This window comes from Eptesicus fuscus, chromosome 7 (genome assembly GCF_027574615.1).
Source record: "Eptesicus fuscus isolate TK198812 chromosome 7, DD_ASM_mEF_20220401, whole genome shotgun sequence".
Classification (NCBI taxonomy): Eukaryota; Metazoa; Chordata; class Mammalia; order Chiroptera; family Vespertilionidae; genus Eptesicus; species Eptesicus fuscus.
In genome coordinates, this window is record NC_072479.1 from 56,389,376 (window position 1) to 56,415,261 (window position 25,886).

General features: G+C 49.9%; 3 protein-coding genes across 13 annotated transcripts in view; 2 read left to right on the top strand and 1 right to left on the bottom strand.

The window, feature by feature from the left end:
- The window catches only part of LOC103285352 (cyclic AMP-dependent transcription factor ATF-7), a 106,975-nt gene extending 96,813 nt beyond the window's left edge, over positions 1-10,162 (top strand). For all 4 annotated transcript variants that reach the window (XM_028144478.2, XM_008140772.3, XM_028144479.2 and 1 more), the window contains exons 10-12: positions 386-583; positions 2,596-2,704; positions 9,791-10,162. In XM_028144478.2, the coding sequence (XP_028000279.1) occupies positions 386-583; positions 2,596-2,704; positions 9,791-10,008 (525 nt within the window). In that variant the 3' untranslated portion in view covers positions 10,009-10,162. The remainder of the gene's footprint in view (positions 1-385; positions 584-2,595; positions 2,705-9,790) is intronic.
- NPFF (neuropeptide FF-amide peptide precursor) lies at positions 10,005-19,521 on the top strand. Of its 5 annotated transcripts, none has more exons than XM_054719002.1 (4): positions 10,424-13,624; positions 17,324-17,452; positions 19,074-19,195; positions 19,306-19,521. In XM_054719002.1, the coding sequence occupies exons 2-4, from the start codon at positions 17,342-17,344 to the stop codon at positions 19,421-19,423; spliced, it is 351 nt and encodes a 116-aa protein (XP_054574977.1). In that variant the 5' UTR covers positions 10,424-13,624; positions 17,324-17,341; the 3' UTR covers positions 19,424-19,521. The 5 variants fall into 5 exon arrangements, with proteins under 5 accessions (XP_054574976.1, XP_054574977.1, XP_054574978.1 ...); XM_054719003.1 differs by having other exon boundaries at positions 10,424-12,155; XM_054719001.1 differs by lacking the exons at positions 10,424-13,624; positions 17,324-17,452 and adding an exon at positions 10,005-10,127.
- A 241-nt stretch (positions 19,522-19,762) lies between these two features.
- On the bottom strand, positions 19,763-24,929 carry TARBP2 (TARBP2 subunit of RISC loading complex). Of its 4 annotated transcripts, none has more exons than XM_008140767.3 (9): positions 24,566-24,929; positions 23,846-24,015; positions 22,973-23,075; positions 22,332-22,427; positions 21,755-21,827; positions 21,424-21,541; positions 20,979-21,106; positions 20,358-20,559; positions 19,763-20,192 (listed from the first exon to the last, which is right to left on the bottom strand). In XM_008140767.3, the coding sequence occupies exons 1-9, from the start codon at positions 24,616-24,618 to the stop codon at positions 20,035-20,037; spliced, it is 1,101 nt and encodes a 366-aa protein (XP_008138989.1). In that variant the 5' UTR covers positions 24,619-24,929; the 3' UTR covers positions 19,763-20,034. The 4 variants fall into 4 exon arrangements, with proteins under 4 accessions (XP_008138989.1, XP_028000310.1, XP_008138990.1 ...); XM_028144509.2 differs by having other exon boundaries at positions 23,846-24,010; positions 24,566-24,630; XM_008140768.3 differs by lacking the exon at positions 24,566-24,929 and adding an exon at positions 24,319-24,430.
- Between the last annotated feature and the right edge of the window lie 957 nt (positions 24,930-25,886).

The following is a 25,886-nucleotide window of genomic DNA, read 5'->3' on the forward strand; positions in this document are numbered from 1 at the left end:
TATTGCTTGTCCAAATCAATGATTTGTAAACTTTTTATTCCAATCTTGCTAAAAGTTTCCCATACCCTCCTTTATGCTTTCCTTCCCTACAAGATTCCCTATAAGAAACAAAAAGTGATCCTAGTTTCATTTTGTCTGTCTGTCTGTCTCAGAGATAATCAGTTTCCAACTGAGCTCTGGCTGTATAAGTATGGGACTTGAGCAGACTGGAAGGAAATGGGAGGCAGAGTGAGGAACAATTACAAAAGAGAAGCTAAGGGTACACATAGTGATGAGACCTGCTGTGGTTACAGAGATTGATACATCCCTTTACCAGGTCTTACCAATATACCTAACACCAGGCTTAATTCCTTTCAAGTAACTCCGCTTCCTTCTTGGGCAACAGGTCTCACCAGCCCAGCCCACTCCTAGCACAGGAGGGCGCCGGCGGCGCACAGTGGATGAAGATCCGGATGAGCGGCGGCAGCGCTTTCTGGAGCGCAACCGGGCTGCTGCCTCTCGCTGCCGTCAGAAGCGGAAGCTATGGGTGTCCTCCCTAGAGAAGAAGGCAGAGGAACTCACTTCTCAGAACATTCAGCTGAGTGTGAGTGGGTCCTAGATGGTTGTCGAGATTGTTGAGTCTTGAAAGTGGTGTTGAGTCAGAAAAAAGTGGGACAATATAATAGAAGATGGTAATTATTTAAGTTAGGACAGATACAGAAGATGTTCCAGGAAGAATGCAGAAAGAATCTCTTACTGTCAGAGTTGAAATCTCTTCCCCAGGGATTGGAAAAGACATCATCGATTGCCAAAGCTGCTACTGGAATGATTTATTCATAGACCCATTTGGATGAAGGGAATTAGATTAAGCACCCCAGGATGCTCTTTTAAGTCATCAGTAAACTCTGACTGGGGTCATGGAATACCCAAAGGGAAATGCATTTGTCCCAGATAATACAGCTTAATAAAAGAAAGAAAGAAAAAGCCACACAAGCAAAAATAGAACAATTATAATTCATACATTTTCTTCTTCTTTTTTTTTTTAAATATATTTTACTGATTTTTTACAGAGAGGAAGGGAGAGGGATAGAGACTTAGAAACATCGATGAGAGAGAAACATCGATAAGCTGCCTCCTGCACACCCCCTACTGGGGATGTGCCTGCAACCAAGGTACATGCCCTTGACTGGAATCAAATCCGGGACCCTTCAGTCCGCAGGCTGACACTATCCACTGAGCCAAACCAGTCAGGGCCATACGTTTTCTTGAATATTATTTTTCCTTCTTCTGATTATTTAAAATATTTCATTACAAGATAATATATTCACATACATACACACAAAGAGGTAGAATAACAACACAGTCTCGCCCTGGCTGGTTAATGGTTAGAGCAGTGGTCGGCAAACTGCGGCTCGCGAGCCACATGCGGCTCTTTGGCCCCTTGAGTTTTTAGCAAAGGCCAGCTTAGGAGTACCCTAATTAAGTTAATAACAATGTACCTATCTATATAGTTTAAGTTTAAAAAATTTGGCTCTCAAAAAAAATTTCAATCGTTGTACTGTTGATATTTGGCTCTGTTGACTAATGAGTTTGCTGACCACTGGGTTAGAGCATCCCCCCACTCCACCCCACCTCTGAGCACCTACGGGTCACAGGTTCAACTCCCGGTCAAGAGAACATACCTGGATCATAGGTTCGATCCTGGCCCCCATGGTTGGGCGCTGCTGGAGGCAACCAATTGATGTGTCTCTATTTCACATAGATGTTTCTCTCTTTCTCCTCCTCACCCTCCCTCTACTCTCTCTGAAAATCAATGGAAAAAATCCTCAGGTGAGGATTAACAACAACAACAAAACACAAAGTCCCTCTTCAGCATGCTTTCCAGACTCATTCTTTTCCCTGTAGGTAAGTTTGATGTGCACCTACCAGACACTTTCTTTAGAGAGAATGAGAGAAAGAAACATCAATTTGTTATTCCACTTATTTATGCATTCGTTGGTTGATTCCTGTATGTGTCCTGACCGGGAATTGAACCCACAACCTTGGTGTATCAGGATAATGCTCTAACCAACTGAGCTACCCAGCCAGGGTCCAGGCATATATGTATTTCTAATACTATCTTCATTTGTAGTTTTTGTAGGGGAGTCAGGGAGGGATTGTGTGTTTTTTAAAATGGCTGTATAGTAGTACATTCTATAGTGTGGTTACATTACAAGGTATGGATATTTGTAATGTTTCTAATTTTTTGCTAGAACAGCAATGCTGCAGTGAACATTATATGCATTTGAATAGGTAGTTCTGTTAAATAGATTCATGGAAGTAGACTTTCTTAGTCAAAGGACATATGCATTATTAATTTTGGTATAATCATGTTTATCCTGTATAGGAGTAATTTTTCTATTGTAAATCCCTACCTTACACTGTAAGCAGCTCCTGTCATTGAACTCATGATTCTACTGGCCCTGGGCTAGCTGAAGCCTCGCTGGGTCAGAAGTCTCCAGATTTGGAAGAGAAAATCCAGGCAGCATTCTGTCGTCACTTTGAGAGATGGTCACTGGGGGTTAAAGAGTGAAGAATGAATTTTCTTGATACTGTTTTCTCCCCTCCCGCCCCCAGAATGAAGTCACATTACTACGCAATGAGGTGGCTCAGTTGAAACAGCTACTGTTAGCTCATAAAGACTGCCCAGTCACTGCACTACAGAAAAAGACCCAAGGCTACTTAGGTGAGTGGCTTACAACCTAAGCAAGGTCAGTTAGCAAGGTCAGAATGTACTGAGTGTCTCAAATGTTTATAATTTTATAACTCTATTCTCAATGTTCTGGGGGGTCCAGACTGATGAGGGAGCAGCCTTTGTGGAGCAACCAGTCCTATGGGGGAAACATTTTTTTTAAACGTAGAGCTTTCCTAATTAACCATCACAGATAAAGGGTGAGTATGTGTATTGGGAGCCTAATTTGTGTTAGGCACTCTACCATCTTTCTAGTTATCTCTTTTTTTATTTCAGAGAGGAAGGGAGAGGGTGAGGGAGATAGAAAGATGAGCCCTAGCTGGTTTGGCTCAGTGGATAGAGCGTCGGCCTGGGGACTGAAGGGTCCCGGGTTTGATTCCAGTCAAGGGCACATGCCCGGATTGTGGGCTCGATCCCCAGTAGGGGGCGTGCAGGAGGCAGCCAATCAGTGCTTCTCTCTCATCATTGACATTTCTATCTCTCTCTCCCTCTCCCTTCCTCTCTGAAATCAATAAAAATATATTTTTAAAAAAAAGAAAGAAAGAAAGATCAGTGATGAGAGAGAATCATTGAATCATTGATTGGCTGCCTTCTGCACGCCCCCTAGTTGGGATCGAGCCCGCAACCCAGGCATGTGCTCTTGACTGGAATCGAACCCGGAACCCTTTAGTCCCTAGGCTGATGCTCTTATTCACTGAGCCATACCGGCTAGGACATCATTGATGTTTCTTTTTTTTTTTTTTTTTTTTATTGTTCAGATTATTACAGATGTTCCTCTTTTTTCCCCCCCTAGCTCCCCTCCACTCAGTTCCCACCCCACTCCAGGCCTCCCCCACCCCACTGACCTCGTCCATAGGTGTAAGCTCTTTGTCCAATCTCTTCCCGCACCCCCCACAATCCCTTCCCCCCGAGAATTGTCAGTCTGCTCCCTTTCCATGCCCCTGATTCTATTACATTCACCAGTCTGTTCTATTCATCAGGTTTTTTATTCATTTGCTTTTTAGGTTCATTTGTTGTCACTTTGTTGTTCATAATTTTTATCTTTACCTTTTTCTTCTTCCTCTTCTTCTTAAAGAATACCCTTCAGCATTTCATATAATACTGGTTTGGTGGTGATGAACTCCTTTAGTTTTTTCTTATCTATGAAGCTATTTATCTGACCTTCAATTCTAAATGATAACTTTGCTGGGTAGAGTAATCTTGGTTGTAGGTTCTGGTTATTCATCACTTTGTGTATTTCTTGCCACTCCTTTCTGGCCTGAATAGTTTCTGTTGAGAAATCAGCTGACAGTCATATGGGTGTACTCCCTTGTAGGTAACTAACTGTTTTTCTCTTGCTGCTTTTAAGATTCTCTCTTTGTCTTTTGCCCTTGGCATTTTCCTCTTTGGATTCCTCTTATTTGGGGTTCTCTGTGCTTCCTGGACTTGTATGTCTATTTCTTTCACCAGGTAAGAGAAGTTTTCTGTCATTATTTCTTCAAATAGGTTTTCAATATCTTGTTCTCTCTCTTCTTCTGGCACCCCCATAATTTGGATGTTGGTACACTTGAAGTTGTCCCAGAGGCTCCTTACACTATCTTCATATTTTTGGATTCTTTTTTCTTTCCCAGTTGGGTGTTTTTTGCTTCTTCGTATTTCAAATCTTTGACTTGATTCTTGGGATCCTCTAGTCTCCTGTTGGATCTCTGTATATTATTCTTTATTTCAGTCAGTGTATGCTTAATTTCTGATTAGTCCTTTTTTATATCTTTGAGGGTCTCACTAAATTTCTTGGAGGTTTCTAGAAGATTCTTGAGTAACCTTATAACCGTGTTTTTGAACTCTATATCCAGTATTTTGCTTTCATCCATTTCTTTCATTTGTGACTTGTTTCTTTGTCTCCGCATTTTGGCTGCTTCCCTGTGTTTGTTTCTATGTACTGGGTAGCTGCTAAGTCTCCTTAAGTTGATAGAGTGGCCTTGTGTGGTAGGTGTCCTATAGGGCCCAGTGGCTCAGCCTCCCCAGTCACCTGAGGTGGACGCACTTGGTGCACCCCTTTGTGGGCTGTGTGCACAGTCTTGTTGTAGTTAACCCTTGATTGCTGTTGGTATCACTGGGAGGAATTGACCTCCAGGCCAATTGGCTGTGATGACCAGCTGTGTCTACACTGGAAGATCTATTGTGCAGGAGACACCCTTATGGGGCAGGACTTGCTTCAGTGGGGCTTTGGTGCTCACTGAGTTTGCCCCTTGAGTGTGTCTCTTATGGATGTGAAGAGTTGTAATCCAGTATGGTCTCACTCTGACCACTGGGTACACTGGCTTTTGGATCTCCAAGGAGGTACAAAGTCAGCCACTGTCTGGGGTTGCCCAGCAGGAGCTACAGAGACATCTTCAGATTCCTCCTCTTTGTATGGGGTTTGGAAGTGTCCAGACAAGGCCCAGCTGTGAAGTAAGGCCGGCTGCTATTGCCGCCGGGCCCTGGGCTTTCTTTTGGAAGCTCTGGGGCTCTCTGACCCAGCTGCAGTTTGACAGGTTTTAGGCGGAAAAAGGACAGGCCATTCATATGCAAAAGCCGATGCAAACAGCTTGGGTGTGGGGTTGTAAATTGGGTGGGGCGGGATCTCTGGGAATCACCAGGGCGGAGCAAACGGCAATGGCTGCCAGAGCAAACAGCCCTGCCCTGGAGAGGTCCCTGAATCTTCACGTCCTGTGCCCCCGTGCAGGAACAATGATCGCTGCGAGCCTCTGAGAGAAAGCCACCCTCGCATTCCTGTCCTGATGCCAGACAGTCCAGTTTCTCCCCATATGTGCCTGGGTCCCCCAGAGTCTTGCCTGGAACTGGAGTTCAGAGCAAGTGGGAGCTTGTATCTCCCTCATGATTAAAAGAGCAGCACATCCAGGTGCCAGCACTTTCTGCACCTCCGCACCTCTTACCAGTCTCAATGCACTTTCTTCACCTCTCTAGTTGTGGAACTTCCACTCAGCCAGCTTTCCCGCGGTTCTGGGTGGTAGTTGTTCTGCCTTTTGGTTGTAATTTTGATGTGGTTGTGAGAGGCAGCAAGTATAGGTGTTTACCTATGCCGCCATCTTGGTTTTCCTCATTGATGTTTCTATCTCGCCCTTCCTCTCTCTGAAATCAATAAAAACATATTTTTTTTTAAATAGTAAATGCTTGGAAGAAAAAAATAAAACATGAAGAGAAATATGCAGTGTTGGCAGCAGGGTTGAAATTTTAGATGAGGTGGCTTTTAGGGGTTTTTTTTGTTTTGTTTTTTTTTGTTTGGTTTTGAGGTAGCTTTTGTATAAAGACCTTAAGGAAGTGAGGGAGCTAGCATGCACTTATGTGGAAGAAAAGTACTGCAGGAAGAAGAGCAAAGGCAAAGATCCAAAGTGGGAGCATGCCTGGCACATTCTAGGACCATCAAGGAGGCTGCATGGCTGGATTGGAGGGAATGGGCCTGGAGACTAGTTGGAGATGAGATAGGGAAGGTAAAGGGAGCATCTTTGGGGGGGGCCTTGTCAGACATGGTGAGGACCTCAGCTTTTACCCTACACTGGGGACCAGCAGAGGGTTTTCAGCAGAGCTGTGACATGACTGATCTGACTTACATTTGGACAGGATCACTCTCAGTGCAGGCTTCAAGGGCAGAAGCAGGCAGTCCACTCAGGAGGCATTGCAATTGCACAAGAGTTGTTGGAACCTTGGACCAAGATGGTGGAAGTGAAAGTGGTCAGGAGGAGTTGAATTCAGGATATTTTGAAGTTAGAGTGACAGGGTTTGATGATGGGCCAAATGTAACAGTATATATGAGAACAAGAAGAATAAAAGTTACACCAAAGTTTTTGGCCCAAGCAACTACAAGAATGTATTTGCCATTAATTGAAATAGGGGAAAGTGTAGGAGGAAATGAATTGGGAGGTATATCTGGAGCTCAGTTTTGGACAAGCTGAGTTTAAGAAGCCTGACAGTCTTTTTGTCTGTTTGTTTTTGTTAATACTCACCAAGGATATTTTTCCATTGATTTTTTTTTTTAGAGAAAATGGAAAGGAGGAAGGGAGGGAAGAAGAGAGAAGGAGCGAGAGAGAGAAACATCAGTGTGCGAGAGACACATTGATTGGTTGCCTCCTGCACCCTGATCAAGCCTACAACATGGGCATGTGCTCTGAGTGGGAATCGAACCACCACCTCCCAGTACATGGGACGAGGCTCAACCAGCTAAGCCACACGAGCTTGGCAGAAGCCTATTTGTTTTGAAGGTGGAGTCAAGCAGACAGCTGGTTACATGGGTCTGCAGTTCAGAGGAAAGTCTGCAAGATATAACGATGGGAGTCAGCAGCTTATAGTAATTTTTTTTAAATACATTTTTATTGATTTTAGAGGGAGAGGGAGAGATGGAAACATCATTGATGAGATAGAATCATTGATTGGCTGTCTCCTGCATGATTGGGGATCAAGCCTGCAACCTGGGCATGTAACCTGACCAGGAATCAAACGGTAACCTCCTGATTCATAGGTCGATGCTCAACCACTGAGCCATCGTGGCCGGGCTAGTTAGTTTTTAATGCCATAAAACTGGATGAAATATTATTATCAGGGGAGAGCCCATAGGTAGAAAAAGAGAAGTCCCAGGGCTCAGCCCTGGGGTACTACAACATTTGAGGTCAGAGAGATGAGAAGGAACCCACAAAAGTGACTGAGAATGAGCAGCCTAGAAGGTAGGAGGAAAACCAGCTGAGTAGCTGAGTGTGGTGTTCTGTAAACCAAGATTAAGTATTTTACAATGTGTGATCAACCATTTCAGAAACTTTTCATGAGCTAAAGCAAGAGTGGGGAATGTCCGGCCCACGGGCCCTATAGGGCCCACAAAATCATTTGGTCTGGCCCTGCCAAGGCATTATGGGTGAGTTAATGAAATGTTTGGGACCAACAATAGCAGACTGATTTTTTTGTTATTGTTGTTAATCCTCACCCGAGAATATTTTACATTGATTCTTAGAGAGATGGAGGGGAAGGAGAGAGACAGAAAGAGAGAAACATCAATGTGAGAGACACATCAATTGATTGCCTCCTCCTTGCACCCCGACCAGGGCCAGAGATCCTGCAACCAAGGTACTTGCCCTTGACCTGACTCAAACCCAGGACCCTTCAGTCCACAGGCCAACACTCTATTCACTGAGCCAAACCAGCTAGGGCAGCAGACTAATGTTTTTCCCCCTGTGGAAAAAAAGCCCTCTTGCTTATTTGATTAAACAAAAATAAAATAAGCTGCATAGGAATAATTTTAAAATCCAAAGAGACACCAACTTTGTTTTAAGGCTGCAGTAGCTGATACAGCATCTCTTTGCTACCTTCTCCAGCCTTCTCTGTGGACTACAGTGATACATTCAGAAGCCCATTAGCCGACAAAGTAGTTTTTGAACACTTTTCCATTGTTTCCTCACCTGCTCATTGCCTGTCATGCCTGTGGCCTGCAGTATAACATTTAAGATGCAAAGTAAAAATCCACAGGGTTTAATGAAACACCCCACCCCAAACAAACACAGGCAGCAGACTAATTTTTAAGTTGATAATTTTGTATGGCTCTCGAATGATGTTATAAATACCCAGATGGCCCTTGGCAGAAAGGAGGACAAGGGTTGAGTATCTATCGGTATGAAATCTATATACAGTAAGTTTTCTCTCAATCCCTACAAGAACTCTGACATGTAGTCATTCCATTAAACTACTTATTTGTTACAGCAAAAATGTATGTAGTTCCTGCTGTGTGATGTAGACATTATAGTAGGTATTTAACACAATACAAATGAGACACTGTCTCTACCTCTGAGAGACTTGGGGCTATGAGGAGATAAACATGTCAACCTGTGAGTAGGGTAAGCACAGATATCCCTGTTAAGAAAGCCCTTAGGCTGGGAGCATTCTAAAGACAGGGCTACCGTTTTATTCTTTATATACCCCAGTGTCCGGCACATGGACGATGCTCATTAAATATGTGATGAATAAATGAATGTGTGCTCTGAAAGCACAAGCAGAGAAATAGTTAATTTCCTGAGTGCAACAAAGAAGGCTTCACAGATTCTAAAAGAAGACTCAGGCATTCTTCAGGTCAAAAATACAGCTAACTATTGGAAGTTTTCCCTCATTCCACGCATCTCTATTTAAGCAGCCCATCGAGGCTGTCAGCCATTTAAGAAAGCTCCTTGACTGATGAACAACATGGAGTTATCAGTATGCAGTTCAGATATTTGTGTTTAGTGAAATGTTATTGTTACGTTAGGTGGAGTGGCATAACTCATCGTAAATACTTTAAATCAGTAATACCTAGAAGTAATAGCTTGGAGGGTAAACTCTTTGGGGTTTATTGTGTTAAGTGAACCTTGGCCAAGGACTAATTATTTATGACATTATTTGATTGTAGCTTGATTTTTATTGGGCTTACCTATGGTGTAACTACATTCTAAAGGAATAGAAAAAAGAATGGAATGATTCAGTTCCTATGGAAATTAATCAGAAAAGATACCTAAAAATAAAGCTATTTTAAATCACCTGTAGTCCTGGATGGGGTGTTCAGTGGTTAGAGCATTGACCCATGCACGAAGCATCACAGCTTCAGTTCCTGGTCAAGGGCACGTACCTGGTCCAGGTGTGTGCAGGAGGCAACCAATTAATGTGTCTCTCTCACATCAATGTTTCACTCTCTCTCCCACTCTCTCTTAAAAAATCAATGGAAAAAATATCCTCGGATGAGAATTAACAACAACAAAAATCACCTTTAAAAACATGCCTAAGAAGACTGTTCCAATAGGGTAGTGAACTGCATACAGAGACCTAGAAGCCAGACAGTGTAATTAGCATGTTGGGGATTTGCTTTATTGGGATAGGTAGGTTAATTTGTTTAGTTTTTGTTTCCCTTCTCACGGCTTACTGCTTCCTAGCTCATTCATAGCGTAGAAGCCAAGATCTGGGAAGTTTCTTTCCCATCAAAAAAAAGATAGGCTTCCCTTTCCTTTAGAATTGTGACAAAAGGTAGTTCCGCCTGTTTCCCCATTCTGTTTTCTAACCACTTGCTCTCTGCTATTTGCCCTCCTTCCCTGGCAGAAAGCCCCAAGGAAAGCTCGGAGCCGACGGGTTCTCCAGCCCCTGTGATTCAGCACAGCTCAGCAACAGCACCCAGCAATGGCCTCAGTGTTCGCTCTGCAGCTGAAGCTGTGGCCACCTCAGTCCTCACTCAGATGGCCAGCCAAAGGACAGAACTGAGCATGCCGATACAGTCGCATGTGATTATGACTCCACAGTCCCAGTCTGCGGGCAGATGATGCCTCCCCTGGTGGAGAGGTCCCCAGCCAGAGCTCGCCCGTTCGAGAGCCAAGAGAGATGTCATCTTATCCCCTCCCATCTGTCTTGGACATGGCAGTATGGGAGGGAACTGTGTGTTGTGAGTAAAGGACAGATGTGGGGCTTTTCTCTTCAGCCACATGGTCATGTACGTTGACACCTGTACTAGGAGCCTCCCAGCCCCAGAGCCACATAGATCATCCCCTAAGGGGGGGTTTCTGATGTCCTCACATCCAAAGACCCTTCCACACGGTCTGAACAGTCAGTCACCCTCGCCCATGCACCTGTACTTCTCTCTTTTAACACTAACCTTGCACTTCTAGGTTTCAGGTTTCCCAGTTTCCTCTCTTCCCAATAAGCCATAACTGTTACTTTCTTGTTCCTTAGCAGCATGTCACTACCTGCTAGGTAGAGCGAGCCAGAATTGATGGAGTATCACCTGCTGTTTCTCTCTCCCTTCCACTCTCTCTTAAAAAATCAATGGAAAAAGTATCCTCGGATGAGAATTAACAACAACAAAAATCACCTTTAAAAACATGACTAAGAAGACTGTTCCAATAGGGTAATGAACTGCATACATCTCCAGCCCCCTCATGGACTCAGGACATTGTGTCCCAGTAGCTGCTTCTATCCCTTTTTACCCATCCAAAATTCTAGTCAAAATATTCACTTAGGGAGATTGTAAAGTTACCTTTGATGTATGAAGTAGCAATATTTTTTCCAGCTCTTCCATAAACGTTAGTCCTTCTTCCTATTTTCTACCAAAACAAACAAAAAACAAAAAAAGGAAAAAGAAAGAAACAAAACCCCAAGAGTTCTAGTCCTTTTTAATCTATTTCCAGAGCTATTTGGATACCACATTTTGTCTCTTGAGTTTTCCCAGTCTAGTGGTGGGCTCTTTTCCACTTCCCACTAAGCCTTGCAATCTCACCTGGTGGCCTTATTAGATAGGGCTTGGGAGTGAAAGGGGAAGAGCCCAGGATCTGACTGGCTGACTCCTCCCCTCCCCACTCCATCCTTCTTCAGTCTAATCATCAGGTCAGGCAGGAAAGCTTGTTCCATCAGGTTAATGGAGTGACTCTTTATATTGTACAAGAGTTGACTGACCAAAGCATGCCTATTCCTTTTGGTCAGCTTTCCGCTTCTGCCTCTCCCTCTTCGTTCTCCTGTCCACATGAATGCCTCTCTCTTCCACGGCTGGTTCAGATGCAGCCCAGGGAGGCTGTCCCTCACTTTCCCCCATCTCAGCCTCACACATCTGTCTTCTTCCCTGAGCTAGGGTCTTGTATTCACACGTGTCCCACGCCCTCTGGATCTACCTTCTTTCTCTCAGCAGGCTCGTAGCCTGGCCACTAGGCCTCTCTTCAGCTCTCTTCTGCTTTTGGCCCCCTGGATGCAGTGCTTCTCCATAGGCCAACCCCCAGGACTCAGGCATCATAGCCAGGGCCCTGCGAGGGTTTTCTGAGTACAAGGTTGGATTTGGGGGGGGAGCGGGGACAGGTGAAGTACTGAGCTCAGCAGAAGAGCCCTGCTTGTTGAAAGGTCTAGCCTGCCTGGGAAATTGGTGACTATTGCTCTCAGCCATTCTTACTTTGAAGAGTTGGGTTACAGAGGAAGAAATTCATCCCTCTGCTCTCTCTTTCTTCCCCATGAAGACTTCTCATCTTCCTTTGGCTCTGAACTATGCAATTTCTACCAGGGCCACAGGAAGCAATCCAAAGCCAGGGGCCTGTGGATAGGTATGTCAGCTTTAGTAGCTCTTCAGTATGAAACCCTTCCAATTGTCCCAGAGCCGCCACCTGCCATCTGCCAAAGCCAAGAATGTCCTTTTCTCCATCTCTCTACCTCCATCTTAAACGTACATGCAGGTAACTTCCAGCTTCCTTTGTTATTTTGTCTTCCAAAATTGGCTGGCCTAGGGGAACGAGGAAATGTTCTCAGCTACAAGATTGCCATCTCCTCAGAGTGATAAACTGGTGAGCCAGTCAGGTGACATGTTCCACTGCATTGTTTTTAATTTCCCCTTTCAGAGCTGGTGCTGAACAAGCCACACCTGGTGAAGAGAAAGGAGAGAAACGTGGTTTTCTCATCCTCTACCACCCGGGACCCAACAGGAACAGCCCCTGAGGTGACTCAGATTAGCAAATGGCAAGGCAGATGGTCAGGATGCAGGTTTCCGCCTCCGGGGACTCCACTCGCCTGTAACATTCACAGCCATAACTCGTGCTCAGGGCTCTCAGACGCTGCTCCCCGGGCTCTTCTGCTTTCGTTTCGTTTCAGTTTTTTATTCTATTGATTTCCCTCCATCAGCCTTGCCCTTAAGCTTGACTGAGTTTATGGCTCCTAAGGAGCCTTCATAAGACCCTTCACTATTTTCTTCGCCCCTCGGTCAAGTCTGTTTCAAGTGAAGAATCTCACACAGGCCTTGCCTCGCTGCTGGGCGCTGGAGGAGGCTGTCCTGCCCATCTGCCCCTGAGTAGGATGGCTCATTTACGTAGAGGGTGTCAGTTCGTTTCTTAACCCCATGTCTAATTCTCATTTTCATCAGTGGGGAGTTAGCACTGGGGACCTAAACGAGGGGCATTGACAGAACCTCAGTAGAAAAGCAGCAGTGACTTGAGGAAGGGGCAGGACGAGCCTCCAGACCGCTCTTCAGTTGGTCCTCGGTCTCACTGAGAAGACAGAGCTTACCGTGAGCCTCTTATATTAAGGGGAATGTCATCGACCTGGTCCTCGCTGCCAGCCGTGTGGCTGCTCTCTGTGCCCTTTGCCTTCCAGACTGTTCTGCACCAGAACCAAACATCATGGAGGGTGTTATTTAGCCCTTCTTTAGGCCTGCCAGGGAGCCCAGGGAAGACACTTCTGACAGGAGCTGGGGTATGGACCCTAGGACTCTTCCAACTGAACACAGGACTCGGCCTCACTTCACTCCAAGACACAGCTGCTAGACATGCAAGCCATAAAGCAGGGGTGGGGAACCTCGGGCACGCAGGCCGTTTAAGGCCCGTGAAATCATTTGGTCTGGCCTTGGCAAGGCATTGGGGTGAGTTAATGAAATGTTTAACCAAATACAGACGGCTAATTTTTAAGTTAATAATTTTGTATGACCTTTGAATAATGTTATAAATATCCAAACGGCCCTTGGCAGGAACAAGGTTCCCCACCCCTGCCCTAGAGAAAGGGGCCAGAACCAGGTCTGGTGTGCAGTCTGCCCCATTTCCTGGAAAGCACGCTTAGACTTGGAAAGCCTGAGAAGCTTCCGCACAGCGAGGAGAGACAGAAGGAGGAGCTGCTTCACTTACTCTCTGCCTGTTGGTGGTGCGCCCCACATCTGGCTTCCTTCAGCTCCTCCTCCTCTTGGCCCGAAGACTAGACCATGTGCTCTCAGTGGTGGTAACAGGTGACCTCACCTTGTGGCCTTCCTATGCCTGTTGTGCTGTTCTTGGCTCCTTTCCTGATTCCCTGCCCTCGAGCACCACTCCTAGCCGGGGTGCTTAGTCATAACCAGGCCTGTTTACAGCCCGCCCACCGAGCAGACACAGGATTTCTCCTCTGGCTTCTGAGGCCCGTGTCCCACACTGAGAGGCTCCATTAAAGGTGCTACCCTGAGACGGCTCTCCCCCCAAAAGTTCTCCCTTTCTTTCATAACTTCCTTTCCATCCCCACGTCATTATTTTCCATTAATATTGTACATTGTATACACAGGAAGGAAAAGTATTGTTTTTTATTTCATAACCAGTCTGTTTAGAATCCAGTCCTTCTAGCTATATCACATATGCCTTTGTTGATGTGCTCTTTATGCTTTCTTTAGACTTTTGTTTGACAGGGGCGGAGGGAGGAATAAGACAAGTGAGGATCCTCAACCTCCCACACCCTAATCTCCCCTCAGAGTACAAAACTGTTTCTGTTTACAACACACATGTGCACACAGACACAAATCCCCCCTCCCAGGGTGCTGACCCAGCTGGAATGAGCATAGGTGGCTGCTGGCCACCATTCCCACCCTTTGTACCACTTCATTCATCTCTTTTTGGGGAAAGAATGAAAAAAGGCTGGGGAGAGTAGGGAAGGTTAAGGCAGCTTATGTCCTTTGTAGAGGCAGGTTTGTATTGTAGCTGGTAGGGTTTGTTTTTTAATGGGGGCTGGTAGCACAAAGATATCTTACCGGCATTAGCTCCTACTGGTGAGTGAGGTTTTAGCTGTAAGAAACGGCTATGAGCACTAGTTTTATTGACTTTTCCTTAGGGTGATGGTTCTCAGAACATGGTCCAGGACCAGCACCACCAGTGTCTGGGAACTTGTGAGAAATGCACATTTGGGCCCCACCCCTGACCTGTTGAATCAGAAACCCTGGGGATGGGCTCTAACAAGCACTCCGAGTGGTTCTTATCACACTGAAGTTTGAGAACCACCGCCCTCGGAGCAAGCTGGGAAGTTCTTATAGGGCGTCAAGACTATTTTGAGTACCATCCTATGCCTTAGCACTAACACATGTATTTTTCCATTTCCTCCAGTCCCTCTCTTCACCCCCATTAAAACAACAACCACATCATTCATCTCGAAATCTAGGTTTATCTTCATCCTACTTATCCCTAAAACTGTCCTGCATCGGTCTGGGCAGATGTGTCCCATATTCCCTTGCAGACTGGTCGCTCCACACTCTTTGTTACAGGAAGGACCAGCTGGAGTTTAGCTGTTCAGTTCACACACACACACACACACACACACACACACACACACACCTTCAGGCAGGGAGATGAGCCTCCAGCCCCGCAGCAGAGGCTGCAACCTCCTGATATAGTATCTGTTGAAAAGAAAGCAGTGTGTATCTATGGTTATATCTCTGCTCATCTGTATATCTTTGACATGTAGCAAAACCTCTCCATCTCATCAAGGAACTCCACTGGGGGTCTGAGTCTCCCCAGTGGTGGACTTTGACAGGTGGGAGCATGCAGTGCTACAGGCTATTTTGTTACAAAACCATGGTCTCCCTTTCCCCTCCACCCCATTCAGCATGACCCCTGTGAGCAGGCTCACAATCTCCCGGGACGGGGCTGAGGCAGGGGCTTCGCTCCATTCTCCCTCACCGTCCCTTCTTCCTTCCCCCTTGCCACTCAGCAGTTACCCCCAGCCAGGCCTTCCCCCTCTCCCTTGCCCTGACATATATTGTGCCTTATTTATGCTGCAAATATAACATTAAACTCTCGAGAGAACCACTGTTATGTCTGATGTTTCGATCCTCTGATCTACAAGTCCCACTGTCACTCTTCCTGGGGACTCTCTGGGCTTTCACGTCTGTGATCTTCCTCACTTTCCCATTTCTTAAAACAGAAGGAGCCAGGATTCTTACCCTTCCTTTTTATGCAGTGAATACACAGCCTAGTCAAGGCGGTGGCTTATATAAATACATAACACAACCAAAGGCAGGGCTCAGGTCTGGGCACTGCCCTGGGGACAAGGGCCCAGAGCATCATGGGAGCACTCACTAGAGGAGGTGTGTGCTTTACGTGGATGGGGGATGGGATGGTGTTTGAAAGCAAGTGTCCTCTCACCTTTCAGTGTTTTGTACCCACCGGCTCCCAACAATTTTTTTAAAACAACAAAAATAAGCCCTATCTTCAAGAAGTTTCCAACATGACGAGGGAATGCACGGAGACCAAAAGAGAACCTTTCTATGACTGTATAAATGCTATGGGCATTGGGGGGCGGGCGTTGGTTAGAGAGCAGGTAAGAGAGTTCTCAAGAAAAACAGGTAGCACTGGCCAGTGTGGCTCAGTTGGTTGAGTATCGTCTCATGCACCAAGAGGTTGCCAGTTCAATTCCTGGTCAGGGCACATGCCTGGGCTGTGGGTTGTGGGCTCGATCCCCATAGAAGGGGGTGCAGGAGGCAGCCAATCAACGTTCTCTCTCTCTCTTTCTCTCCTCTCTCTCTCTAAAATCAGCAAAAACATATTAAGAAAAAGAGGTAATGCCTAGGAACCATATGGAGTAAGGAGGTGTAGGGCAGTCACTACTAATGGCATCGGTGTATTCCTTAGTAACTGTCACAAGCGCAGAGAGTGAGCCGGCTGAAGAACTCGACCAGGAGAGGGCAGGTGTGTCTGGGTTTCTCAATAGGAGAGAAATTATCTAAAACTGTTTGTGGCTGGTGTTGGGTTTAATTGACACAAATAGGGAGACTGAGTCTCCTTAGAAGTAGGAAAGGCCGTCTGGTCTTCTTTGTGTTGTGGTCAGGAACACATGGAGGGCCAGGGAAGGGTCAGAAAGCCAGGAAGTTGCTGAAAGCCAGATCCTGAAGCCAAGATTAAGAGGTTTGGGATGAGACTGAAGGCAGGGCAGTTTGCCATGACAGCAGAATTAACCCATTCCAACTACTAACCAGAGGAGGCCAGTCACCTCCATCCTGAACACAGGAAGCCAGCTAGATCAGCTCATTTCTTGTAGCCTCAGCTCAGATAGTGCTGTGCTTGGTGATCAGAGACTAGTAGAGGGAAGCAGCAGGGTGGACAACACTGAGTGCCTGTGCTCAGGGAAAGCTAGATGCTTTGCGTCACTTACTGTTCATAGCCATCTCGTTATAGGAGGACTAGTTGCCTCATTTTATTGATGATGAAGTGAAGGTTAAGACACTTCTCCAAGGCACACAGTGAAGTGCCAAGAGCTGGGATTAAAATTGAATTCAGTCGGACCCCAGAGCTGCTCTTTGCAGTGCTCCGCCCACCCTCTGCTCCTCTGGACTCTGTGGGGCCAGATCCATTTCCCACAGAAGAACCATCTACCTATGGTCTTAATTCTCCCCTTTAAGAAGTGGTGGATGCCGAAACCGGTTTGGCTCAGTGGATAGAGCGTCAGCCTGCGGACTGAAGGGTCCTGGGTTCGGTTCCGGTCAGGGGCGTGTACCTTGGTTGCGGGCACATCCCCAGTATAGGGGGTGTGCAGGAGGCAGCTGATCGGTGTTTCTCTCTCATCGATGTTTCTAACTATCTCTCTTCCTCTCTGTAAAAAATCAATAAAATATATATATTTTAAAAAGTGGTGGAACTGCCAGATGCAGTGGTGAATGCCAGGTTCTGTGCTAGGGCCCAGCGTGAGACGAGCTCACAGAAAGGCTCCCCTCGCTTAGGCTGCATTAATAGAAATGTAGTCTCTAGAGCATCCAGATCAAAACCTGCTCTAATCTACCTGCCCAAAGTACAGTTTGGTTTACAAATGCCTTACTTTAAAGAGAAATGCCTCCCCTTGAACAAAAAAAAGGCTATAGGGTAGAAGAATGAAATGTCTTCAAACCTGTTAAAGGCTTGCACACATGAAAGAATGGAGAGATGTTCTGTGAGACTTAAGAGGCAAACTAAGACCCCCTGGTGGAGGCCACAAGGAGACGGAAACCAGCTCAGTGCAAGGATAAATGCGAAGACTCAGGAGATGGTAAGTTCCCGGGACTCGGGTGTGTCGGCTCCTCACAGCTAACATTCTGAGGACTCTTGCTCTGTGTCAGATTCTGTGCTGGATGGATGACCAAAAGTAGCTCAAATAATGCTTGTCCTAGGAAGTAGTTTTTTTATGTTGCCATGTTCTGGGTGAAGAAACTGCAGTTTAGAGGTAGACAGCTTGCCAAGGCCAGTCACAGGCTCTTTACATCATGGCACCTCTCCAGGATGGCTACAGAACTACTGAGGGGAGTAGGGGGAGGGATCCTAGGATCAGAAGGGAAAGGGCACCAGGTGATTTGAAGGACCCCTTCCTGAGGAGCAGGTATTTCCCAAGGCTGGATTCTAGTTTTGCGCCCCAGTAGGTCAGAGCCAGTCAGAGGCGGGGTGACTAGAGTGAGATGGACAAAGTCATAGTCCATCCCCTGTATTCTGCCCCTGCCTTTCTGGAACTCCGTAGAATCAGGGCCCTAGGCACCTCCATGCACTTGATCCTTCAAAGAGCTCTAGTCCAGAAAAGGAAATGGCTGGACCTGACAGTGCGGGGCTGTGGCCACAGGGTGGCAGCAGTGCCTCAGCTGCGGGGATGGCTCCCTAGCCCCAGGTGAGGCAGGTCCTAAGCAAGCAATTGCCCTCTAGTGAAGATGGGGTCCATCTACAAAGATTTGAAGCAATCCCCACTCTGTGAGCTCCCCACTTTCATTTTGTTCCCTTCTGCATCTCACTTTCCTACCCACAGGCAAATCTGATAGTGGCTCTGAAAGGCACACATGCAGAGGTGTGAGTGGGCTGGGTGACCCTGGCTGCAGCCGTTAGGGGCGGGACCCCGGCTGGGTCATCCCCGCCAACTCTGACCCTCTTCTCCCCACTCCCTCTGTTCCAGGACACAATACCTAGCCCTTCCTGACAGGGGTTTCTTTATGCTTTTATTCTACAAGTTAGAAAAGAGAGGAGGAGGTGATCAATTGGAGCTCTCCAACCTGTTGAGGGATTGGGGGTTCTTAAAGGCCCCCCAGGGCCTGGCACTGACAAAGCATCTGCAATTAATGATGCTTCTCAAGCTCTGGAGACAGGATTTATGCATCTAATAAAGTCTGTAATGCCAGGCTTAGGGGCTAGGGCCGGAGGCTGAGAGCAGGAAGTCCCGGAGGGGCCATGGGCGGGGATCCCAGGGGCTCTTAATGGAGTCGTGCATTTCCATTGCCTGCTCTAGACTCCCCCTCCAGCTGCGGTGGGGGTGGCGGGCAGGGGGACAGCAGGTATAAGAGGCAGATGTGGCCGTAAGAAGGCAGATGACAGCATGGATTCCAGGCAGGCAGCAGTGCTGCTGGTGGTGCTGCTTTTAGTGACAGACTGGGGCCACGCTGAAGGACCAGGGGGCCGGGGTGGAGATCAGATCTTCATGGTAAGTGAGCACCCCTCCCCACATCACTTTCTCTCTACCTCAGCATGGTCAGCATGGGACTTGTGCTCTCGGTTCAAACACTTGTGGCTAGGGTCTTCGTTTGAATGGCTACTCAGCCTCCTACAGCTTAGTCACTGGAAGCCACCTCCTTCCCCTACTGACCTGAATGTCATGTCGTTGCCCATATTCCCTGCTGGGTGTCCCTGTACCACAGGAGGAAGACACCGGACCCCGCACACCACAGGATGCCGAGGCTCCTGCGTCACTCTTCCTCTCCCTGCTCCAGGCCATGCAGAGACCCGGCCGGGGCCCAGCCTTCCCGTTTCAGCCCCAAAGGTGAGTCTGAGAGGGACACCGGCAAGGCAGGGGCCGGGGGAGGAGAGAGGGAGGGGGCTGGAGAAGGGGGGACTGGAAGGACCTACAGCTGAAGATGGATCTCTCCTAAGGTTTGGCAGAAATACCCAGGGCTCCAGGAGCAACGAACGGCTGAGTACCCGAGCTGAGGAGGGGCTGAGCTCCCCGTTCTGGAGTCTGGCTGCCCCTCAGCGCTTTGGGAAGAAGTGACATGTCATCCCTTGATCCATCTGCATGCAAGGTCCACACCCAAAAGTGCCATGTGTGCCCCCCCCAACCCCCCCAAATAAAGCTGCCTGGCTTCTGAATCAGGTGTCTGTGTCTAAGACTTGATGGGGCTGGGAGGGAGCCCATGGCAAGAACCAGTCCCTCCATCTCCACCAAACTCTCCAGAAACACAGGTGATGGGTTCCCAGAAGTCACTGCACCCAGCCTCCTGCCACCAGAAAAGCAAGCATGGGGACATGTGCAGAACAAGGTGGGAGGCACAAAGGGGAGGTGATCTGGCATGAAACTCTCTGCCAACAACTACTCAGGGAAACAGAAAGATGAGGGTTTAATAAAAGCAGCACATTTATTCTGGGCTCTAGGGGACGGTCCGATTTCATTCCCCTCCATCACCAGTAACATGACGGATCCTGGGCCACGAGGCACTGTGGTCCCTGGCTCCTGGGCCCATGCCCTCCTCGGCCTGCAGGGAGGCAGTCTGTGTCAGAGGTAGAGATGGCACCTCCAGAGGGTGCCAGAGCTGGGCAGATGCCTGGGCCGAGAGCAGGAAGAGCAGGGAGCAAGGTTGTATGTCCAGGAGTCCAGCTGGAGCTTTACTTGCTGCCCGCCATGATCTTGAGGTACTGCAGGGCACGGCGAGCCGCCTCGCCGCGAGCTGCCTCCCTGGTGGCTGCAGAGCCGTGACACACGGTGATCGGCTGTGTGGACAGCTCCACCAGGCACTGGCAGAGCCCACTCAGGCTCAACTCCTCTGGAGACCGAGAGAGAGGAGGAGGCCGTGTTGGGTGGCGAGGCAGCACCGGGGGTAAGGGGGTGGGATCCATGCCGCCATCGTGCCCTCCCCCCACTCCTTATCCCCATGTGTACTTGCTCTGGTCCAGTCCCCACCATCCCCCGGCCCCCCAACTAGCCATACCAATATCCAGGTAGCTGACATGGAAGGCCTGCTCCTCAGACAGCTCGCTGAGGACACTGCAGCAGGCAGGGCCCAGGGCACCTAAGGAGCCCAGGGAGCAGCTGCGGAGGGACAGGATCTTCTCTCCCACCGAATTTCGCAGAGAATCCCAGGTGCAGCCTGGGCCCCGGTTCCGAAGTCCATCCAGGCGGGAGCCCACACCCTGACGAGATGAAGACAGTGAGGAAGATGTGGCATTGGGCTGGGAGACCCTGGCATTTGGGAGACATTTAATGTCCCGGGAGAGAATAGCCCAAAGAAGGGTACCTCCAGCCGGCCTCCCCTCAAGTCAATTCCCGTATGACCCCCTATCCCTGTCCCTATCAGACCCTGGACTGGATGGCCAAGCTGCCTTCCTCACCACAGGAACAAAAGCCTGCAGCCCCCTGGCCTGCACCAGCTCCCCCAAGACACTCACCAGGTGGGCCTACAGCTGAAGCTGAACGGGAACCCCAAGAATCCTGGCTCCGATAGGAAAATGGACAGAAGCAGGCCTGGGACCCAGAAAGGCTCACTCCCGAGTCACAGAACCGCGTGCCCAGGGCCCTGGCCTGGCAGGGGGCTGGCCCACAAGCCACTCACAATGGAGAAGTGGTCATCGTCAGGTTCTGCCTCGTTCCCGTCCCGGGCATCCAGAGGCACCGTGTGCACTCGAAGCAGCATTTTGGCGGCCGCATTACGCTTTGCCAGCTTTTTGGAAGTGCCACTGCCTGCACGTGGGGAGAGGGTTACTGGATTATAACTCCCAACAGACTCAGTGCTTCCCACCAGGCTCAAATCTGGGATGAGGGTCCCCTTAAGAGACATCGATTAGAAAGGGGAGCTCAGGACCTGCCATGCACCTGAGAAGCTGGTTGGCCAGAAGAAGGGGGAAGACAGGGCGGAAGGAAGAAGCTAAGAGGCAGGAGCCAAGCTGGGGGTCTCAGCCAAAAGCGCGGGGCTGTAGCAGAGAAGCTAGGTGCTGCCTGTGGCCAGGACTGGAGTGTTGGGGGACAGTAGCTGCAAGAACTCCCTTCTGCCCAGTTACCAATCTCAATGAAGCGCTCCACTCTGCAGGTCATGGTGAACTCTTTGCGGTGGGCCGGCCCCGACTCCTGAGTCACCGTGTACTCAGGCAACCGCCAGCCCTTCTGCACCACCAGCTCCTTGGGAGGGAGAAACAAGGGTGGACGGGCTGAGCGAGAAGAGTGCAAACATCCTTTCCCTCCTACCCGAGGAGCCTCAGATTCCAGACTAGAGGAGGAACAAATGGGGTGAAAAAAAGCCCTCAGAAAGGGCAAACGCCCCCCATAACCTTCCCTCATGGCCCCCGGTTCAAGGGAGGGACGGGCATGCACAGGAAATGAGGAGGGGCACACCTGCAGAGCACCAACAGGGTTGCACTCAGATTGCTGAGGGGAGACAGGGGGCTGCACCTCCATGGGGGGGCTCCTGAAGGAAAAAGGGCCCAGGGCCAAAGCTGAGGGGCTAGTTTTGTCTGCTGCTGCCCAGGAGTCCTAAGCCTCGTTTTGGTTTCCCCCACTCCCAACTCCCGGCCTTCCCTCCCCCTCCCCTGCAAGTGAGTCTCCTCCAGGTCCCAGACCCGTTTCCCACCAGGACAGTGGGAGGGGCTGTATATCCAGTCCCTGGAAGAACCGGATGGGACTCAAACACACGACCATCATGGGGCCAACTCGGAAGAAAATGGGGCCTGCAAGACCCTTAACATGGGTCAAACATCATCCACGTGGCCATTTAAAAATAACTGGTTACCACTTGTCCCAAAAGCTTACCAGCCGGTGCAAATTCTTCAAACTCTGGTCCCCAACTACTCCAGCCTCTGTTTACTCTCAGACTTCCTCATGCCTGACCAGCCTGGGTCCAAGGGCTGGGGGCCAGGAGCCAGGACCTATTCCTCCCCACCCCCCCACCAGGCAGTCAGAAGACACAAGATACCTGGTTGGGGCAGCAGATGGAACAGGAGTAGCAGCCGCTGCAGCAGCACAATCTGGACCGTCCTCAGGCAGTGAAGAGTCTAAGGGAGAAAAAGAACTTCCCGAGGGGAAGGGAGCCTCTGATTCACACCCTTGTGGAGCGGGGACAGTGAGAGGGTGGGGGACCCAGGTCCTCCTCACCTGCCCATCCCCTAAGAAAACGCCTTCCCATTTGAGTCAAAGACTCAGGGAAGCTCAACCACCAGCTCTTCCTCCTGGGATCCTTTGCTTGCCAAACACTGGATCAAAAAGACTGAGAAAAAGAGAAAGAGGGTCTCTCTACCCAAGAACTATAGGAGCAAAAAACTCCAACCTCAGTGCAGAAGAGGAAAGGATATCTTGCTAGACGGAGAAGGCAACACCCTCCAGCCTCAGCCTCCACCCCTCCCCCTCCTTAGCCTGAACCCCAAACCACAGCCACAATCCCTCCGTGGAGCTGGCCATTTCCCCCAGGAAGCACCCTGCTCAGGTCCAGAGGAAACTCAGGAAGAGAAGATCAGGTGGCCAAGTGTCACCAGGTCAGGCCTACTGGGCAAAGGGGCTGACGCAGGGGCCTGGGTTCCTGGCAGGGCCTCTAGGATGCCTCAGCTGTTCCTCCCTCACCTGCTGTCCTCCAGGGCCGGCTCCAGCATGCTCCCCCCTTTGAGGTGTTTGAGGGCCACCTCAGCTGCCTTGTGCTTGGCTGCCTTCTTGCTGGGGCCCTGACCTGAGAGAGGGGGTGTGGGCAATACTGGAGGTCACTGGAAGAGAAACCAGCATCCCACAGCCTCTCTCCTCACAGCTACAGCGAGTCAACCAAGCTCCTTCTCACTGACCAACCCCTGCCCAAAACTGGACGTGTTCTAGGAGCTCCCCAAACCAAGCCATGCCAGACAGAACTGCTCCTGAGCTCAGACACCTTGGGTGGCGATTCTTTCTCTGCCTTACTTTCCTTTGGGAAGCACTTTCTCTCAGTAAATAGAGATGGCTGGAAAAATAGAAATAAGGTAGGTTCTAGCGTCAAAGCCTGGCTCTGACTTACTAAGAATGGGTGACCTTGCACCAGTCATTGAACCCCTCTGAGCCTGTCTCCTCCTATTCAACATGAGGATACTACCACCTACATCACTGGATTAGACTGATGTTTATGATTAAATAGGAATTAAATTAAGCACCTGCTACAGAGCCCAGCACAGCTGACACTCACTCCCCAAACACTTCGCTGAGATTTCGGTTTGTCTCCTTTTCTTTTTTCCTCTAGGATGCTGACGATCTGCCAGATCACTGTGGCAATCTTGCTTGCTCCTCTAACACTCCCAAGAACTACCCACCTCCTCACAGACCTGTTCTCCCAATCCAGCCAGTGGCTTTTCCCCCTGAAACCTCTCCCTCCCTCACTGCTCTTGGAGAAGAGGACTGTGTAGAGACTCCAAGAAATAAAGCCATTGGGGCCCTGCGAATGAACACCCCAGCAAGGCTGGCCCAAGCCTTCCTCACCAGTGCAGCTGGTGTCGCCAACGGTGACCCGAAAGGTGAAATTAGGCTGGTGGGCTTGGCCCTCGGCTTTGAGAAGGTCGTACACGGGCGTCTTCCCTATTCTGGTCCCATACTCCTGCAGAAGGCTGATCGGGGTCTTGCCTGGGTTGGCTGCCAGCATTTGCTCTATACTGGGGGGAGGGGCACAGACCCTCATCACACCTCCCCTCTCCGCACCCACCTGGCCAACCACTGCTATATCAGACCCAGGCACACTATGGGGGTCACAAGGTCCAGGGGACCCCAGGCAGTACAGCAGTCATAGGCTAGGTTCAATGTTTAGAGGTGCAGGCTGGGAAAGCAGGGTCCACTGCCCTAGGGCAAGCGGGAGATGCACTGTTCCTGTCTCAGTTAAGGCGTGGGATCCTGTGCCCGAGTGCAGGTTGGAAGTGCATGTCCCCTAACACAGTGCAGCCAGGAACCCAGTTACCCACCAAATGCACTGAATGTCGGGGGCATAAAGCCCAATGCCCCAGTGCAGTCTGGGAACCGGACCAGCCCCAAACTATTTCGAGCTGGAGGCAGTGGCCACTGCTCGGGTGACTGCCGGGAACCGCGGCCCAATACCCCAGTGCTTGCCGGGAACAACCCTCAGGCCAGGTGCATGCTGGGGCCGCGCCGCTACCCCTCCGCACAGCGCCACGCTCTTCGCCCTGCAGTGATCGATGCAAGGCCGCTCACCTGGGCAGCCCGCAGCCCGTGGTAGTGCCGGAGCCCTGCTCCTCTTCACTCATTCCCTCCTCCGTCCCCGCGGGCGCCACCGTGACTTCTGCCTCCACGCGCCCCAATACACCGCCGACAGGCTAGGGCCGGGGCCAAGCCCGGAGTCGCGGCCGGTCGGGCCCGCCGTGGGGCATTCTGGGACATGGAGTCCCCCCGCCCACCCGACTCTATGAGTCTCCAGCAGCAGGGGAGCTATCCGCCCCACAACCCTCCGCGTGGTCCGCCCTCGCAGGCAGCGCCGCCTTCTGGGAGGAGCGGACCCCTACACAGTCGCTCCCCGAGAGGAGGGTGGGTTGTTTGTTTTAAATACTATCCCGCCTCCTTCCTTCCGCGCCTCCTCTCCCCTGGCTGGGGGGGGAGGCGGGGGGGAGAAGGGGGGAGGCTCTGGACATGCGCATTAGCAGCGTGGAAGCGGCTGGGGCGGGCGGTAGGGCTAACTCCTGCGGGGGCGGAGCGGGGGGGCGGGGGGCAAGGGTTCCAGTGCTCAGAAAACTACCGAACCCAGGAGCTCGCGTGTCACGTTTGTCGCAGCTGGAGGGGCAGGGTCAAGCCTGCACGAGAAGCTTCCGGCGCAATTGGTTATTCCCGACTGCGCTTACCTGCTCTAGGTGTATTGCGATTGGTTACTTCCCCCGAGGGGCAGGGACCAGGAAGAAGTCAGTCCCTTTGACCCCGCCTCTTTCTGGAAAAAAGGTTGTGATTGGCTAGTGGTGAGACTGCTGTCGGGTACTGACTCTCCGCGGTCTGCGAGGGTAGGCCTGACCGGGACGCGGGCGAGCACCGTTCTCTGCCCTCCGAGTGCGGGGCAGTGGTGCGTGCGAGTCCATCTCAGACAGTTCACGCTTGGCCCTCAGCCCAGGCCCCTAGCGTCCGGGCCTTCGTCTCACAGAACCTGCTTCCTTTTCCTAGGTTGTCCTTTACCTCTCTTCCCATTGAATTCTGCCCCGCAGCCTGTTTCTTTTCCAAAGCCTTTCTAGAAGGAACCTTTCTGTGGCTGTTCCCGGGCTCACCCTAGGGAACCTTTCCGTGGCCGGCCAGGAGACCCCCCCCCCCCCCCCTCGGAGCCTGAGAGTCGAGGGGACGACAGGATTGGAAGGACTAAAGCCCATGGCGGTCTCATCTCCTCTGCCACGGGTCTTGGGTCTCAGTTGAGAGCGAGAGAAAATGTTGGCCTCTTAAAACAATCGGCTGATCTGGCTTTCAGAGGTCCAGTCCCTCCTTCCCAAAGCCTCACAACCACTGAACTGAAAGGTGAAGGAAAATCTTGTGACCTTGCAGA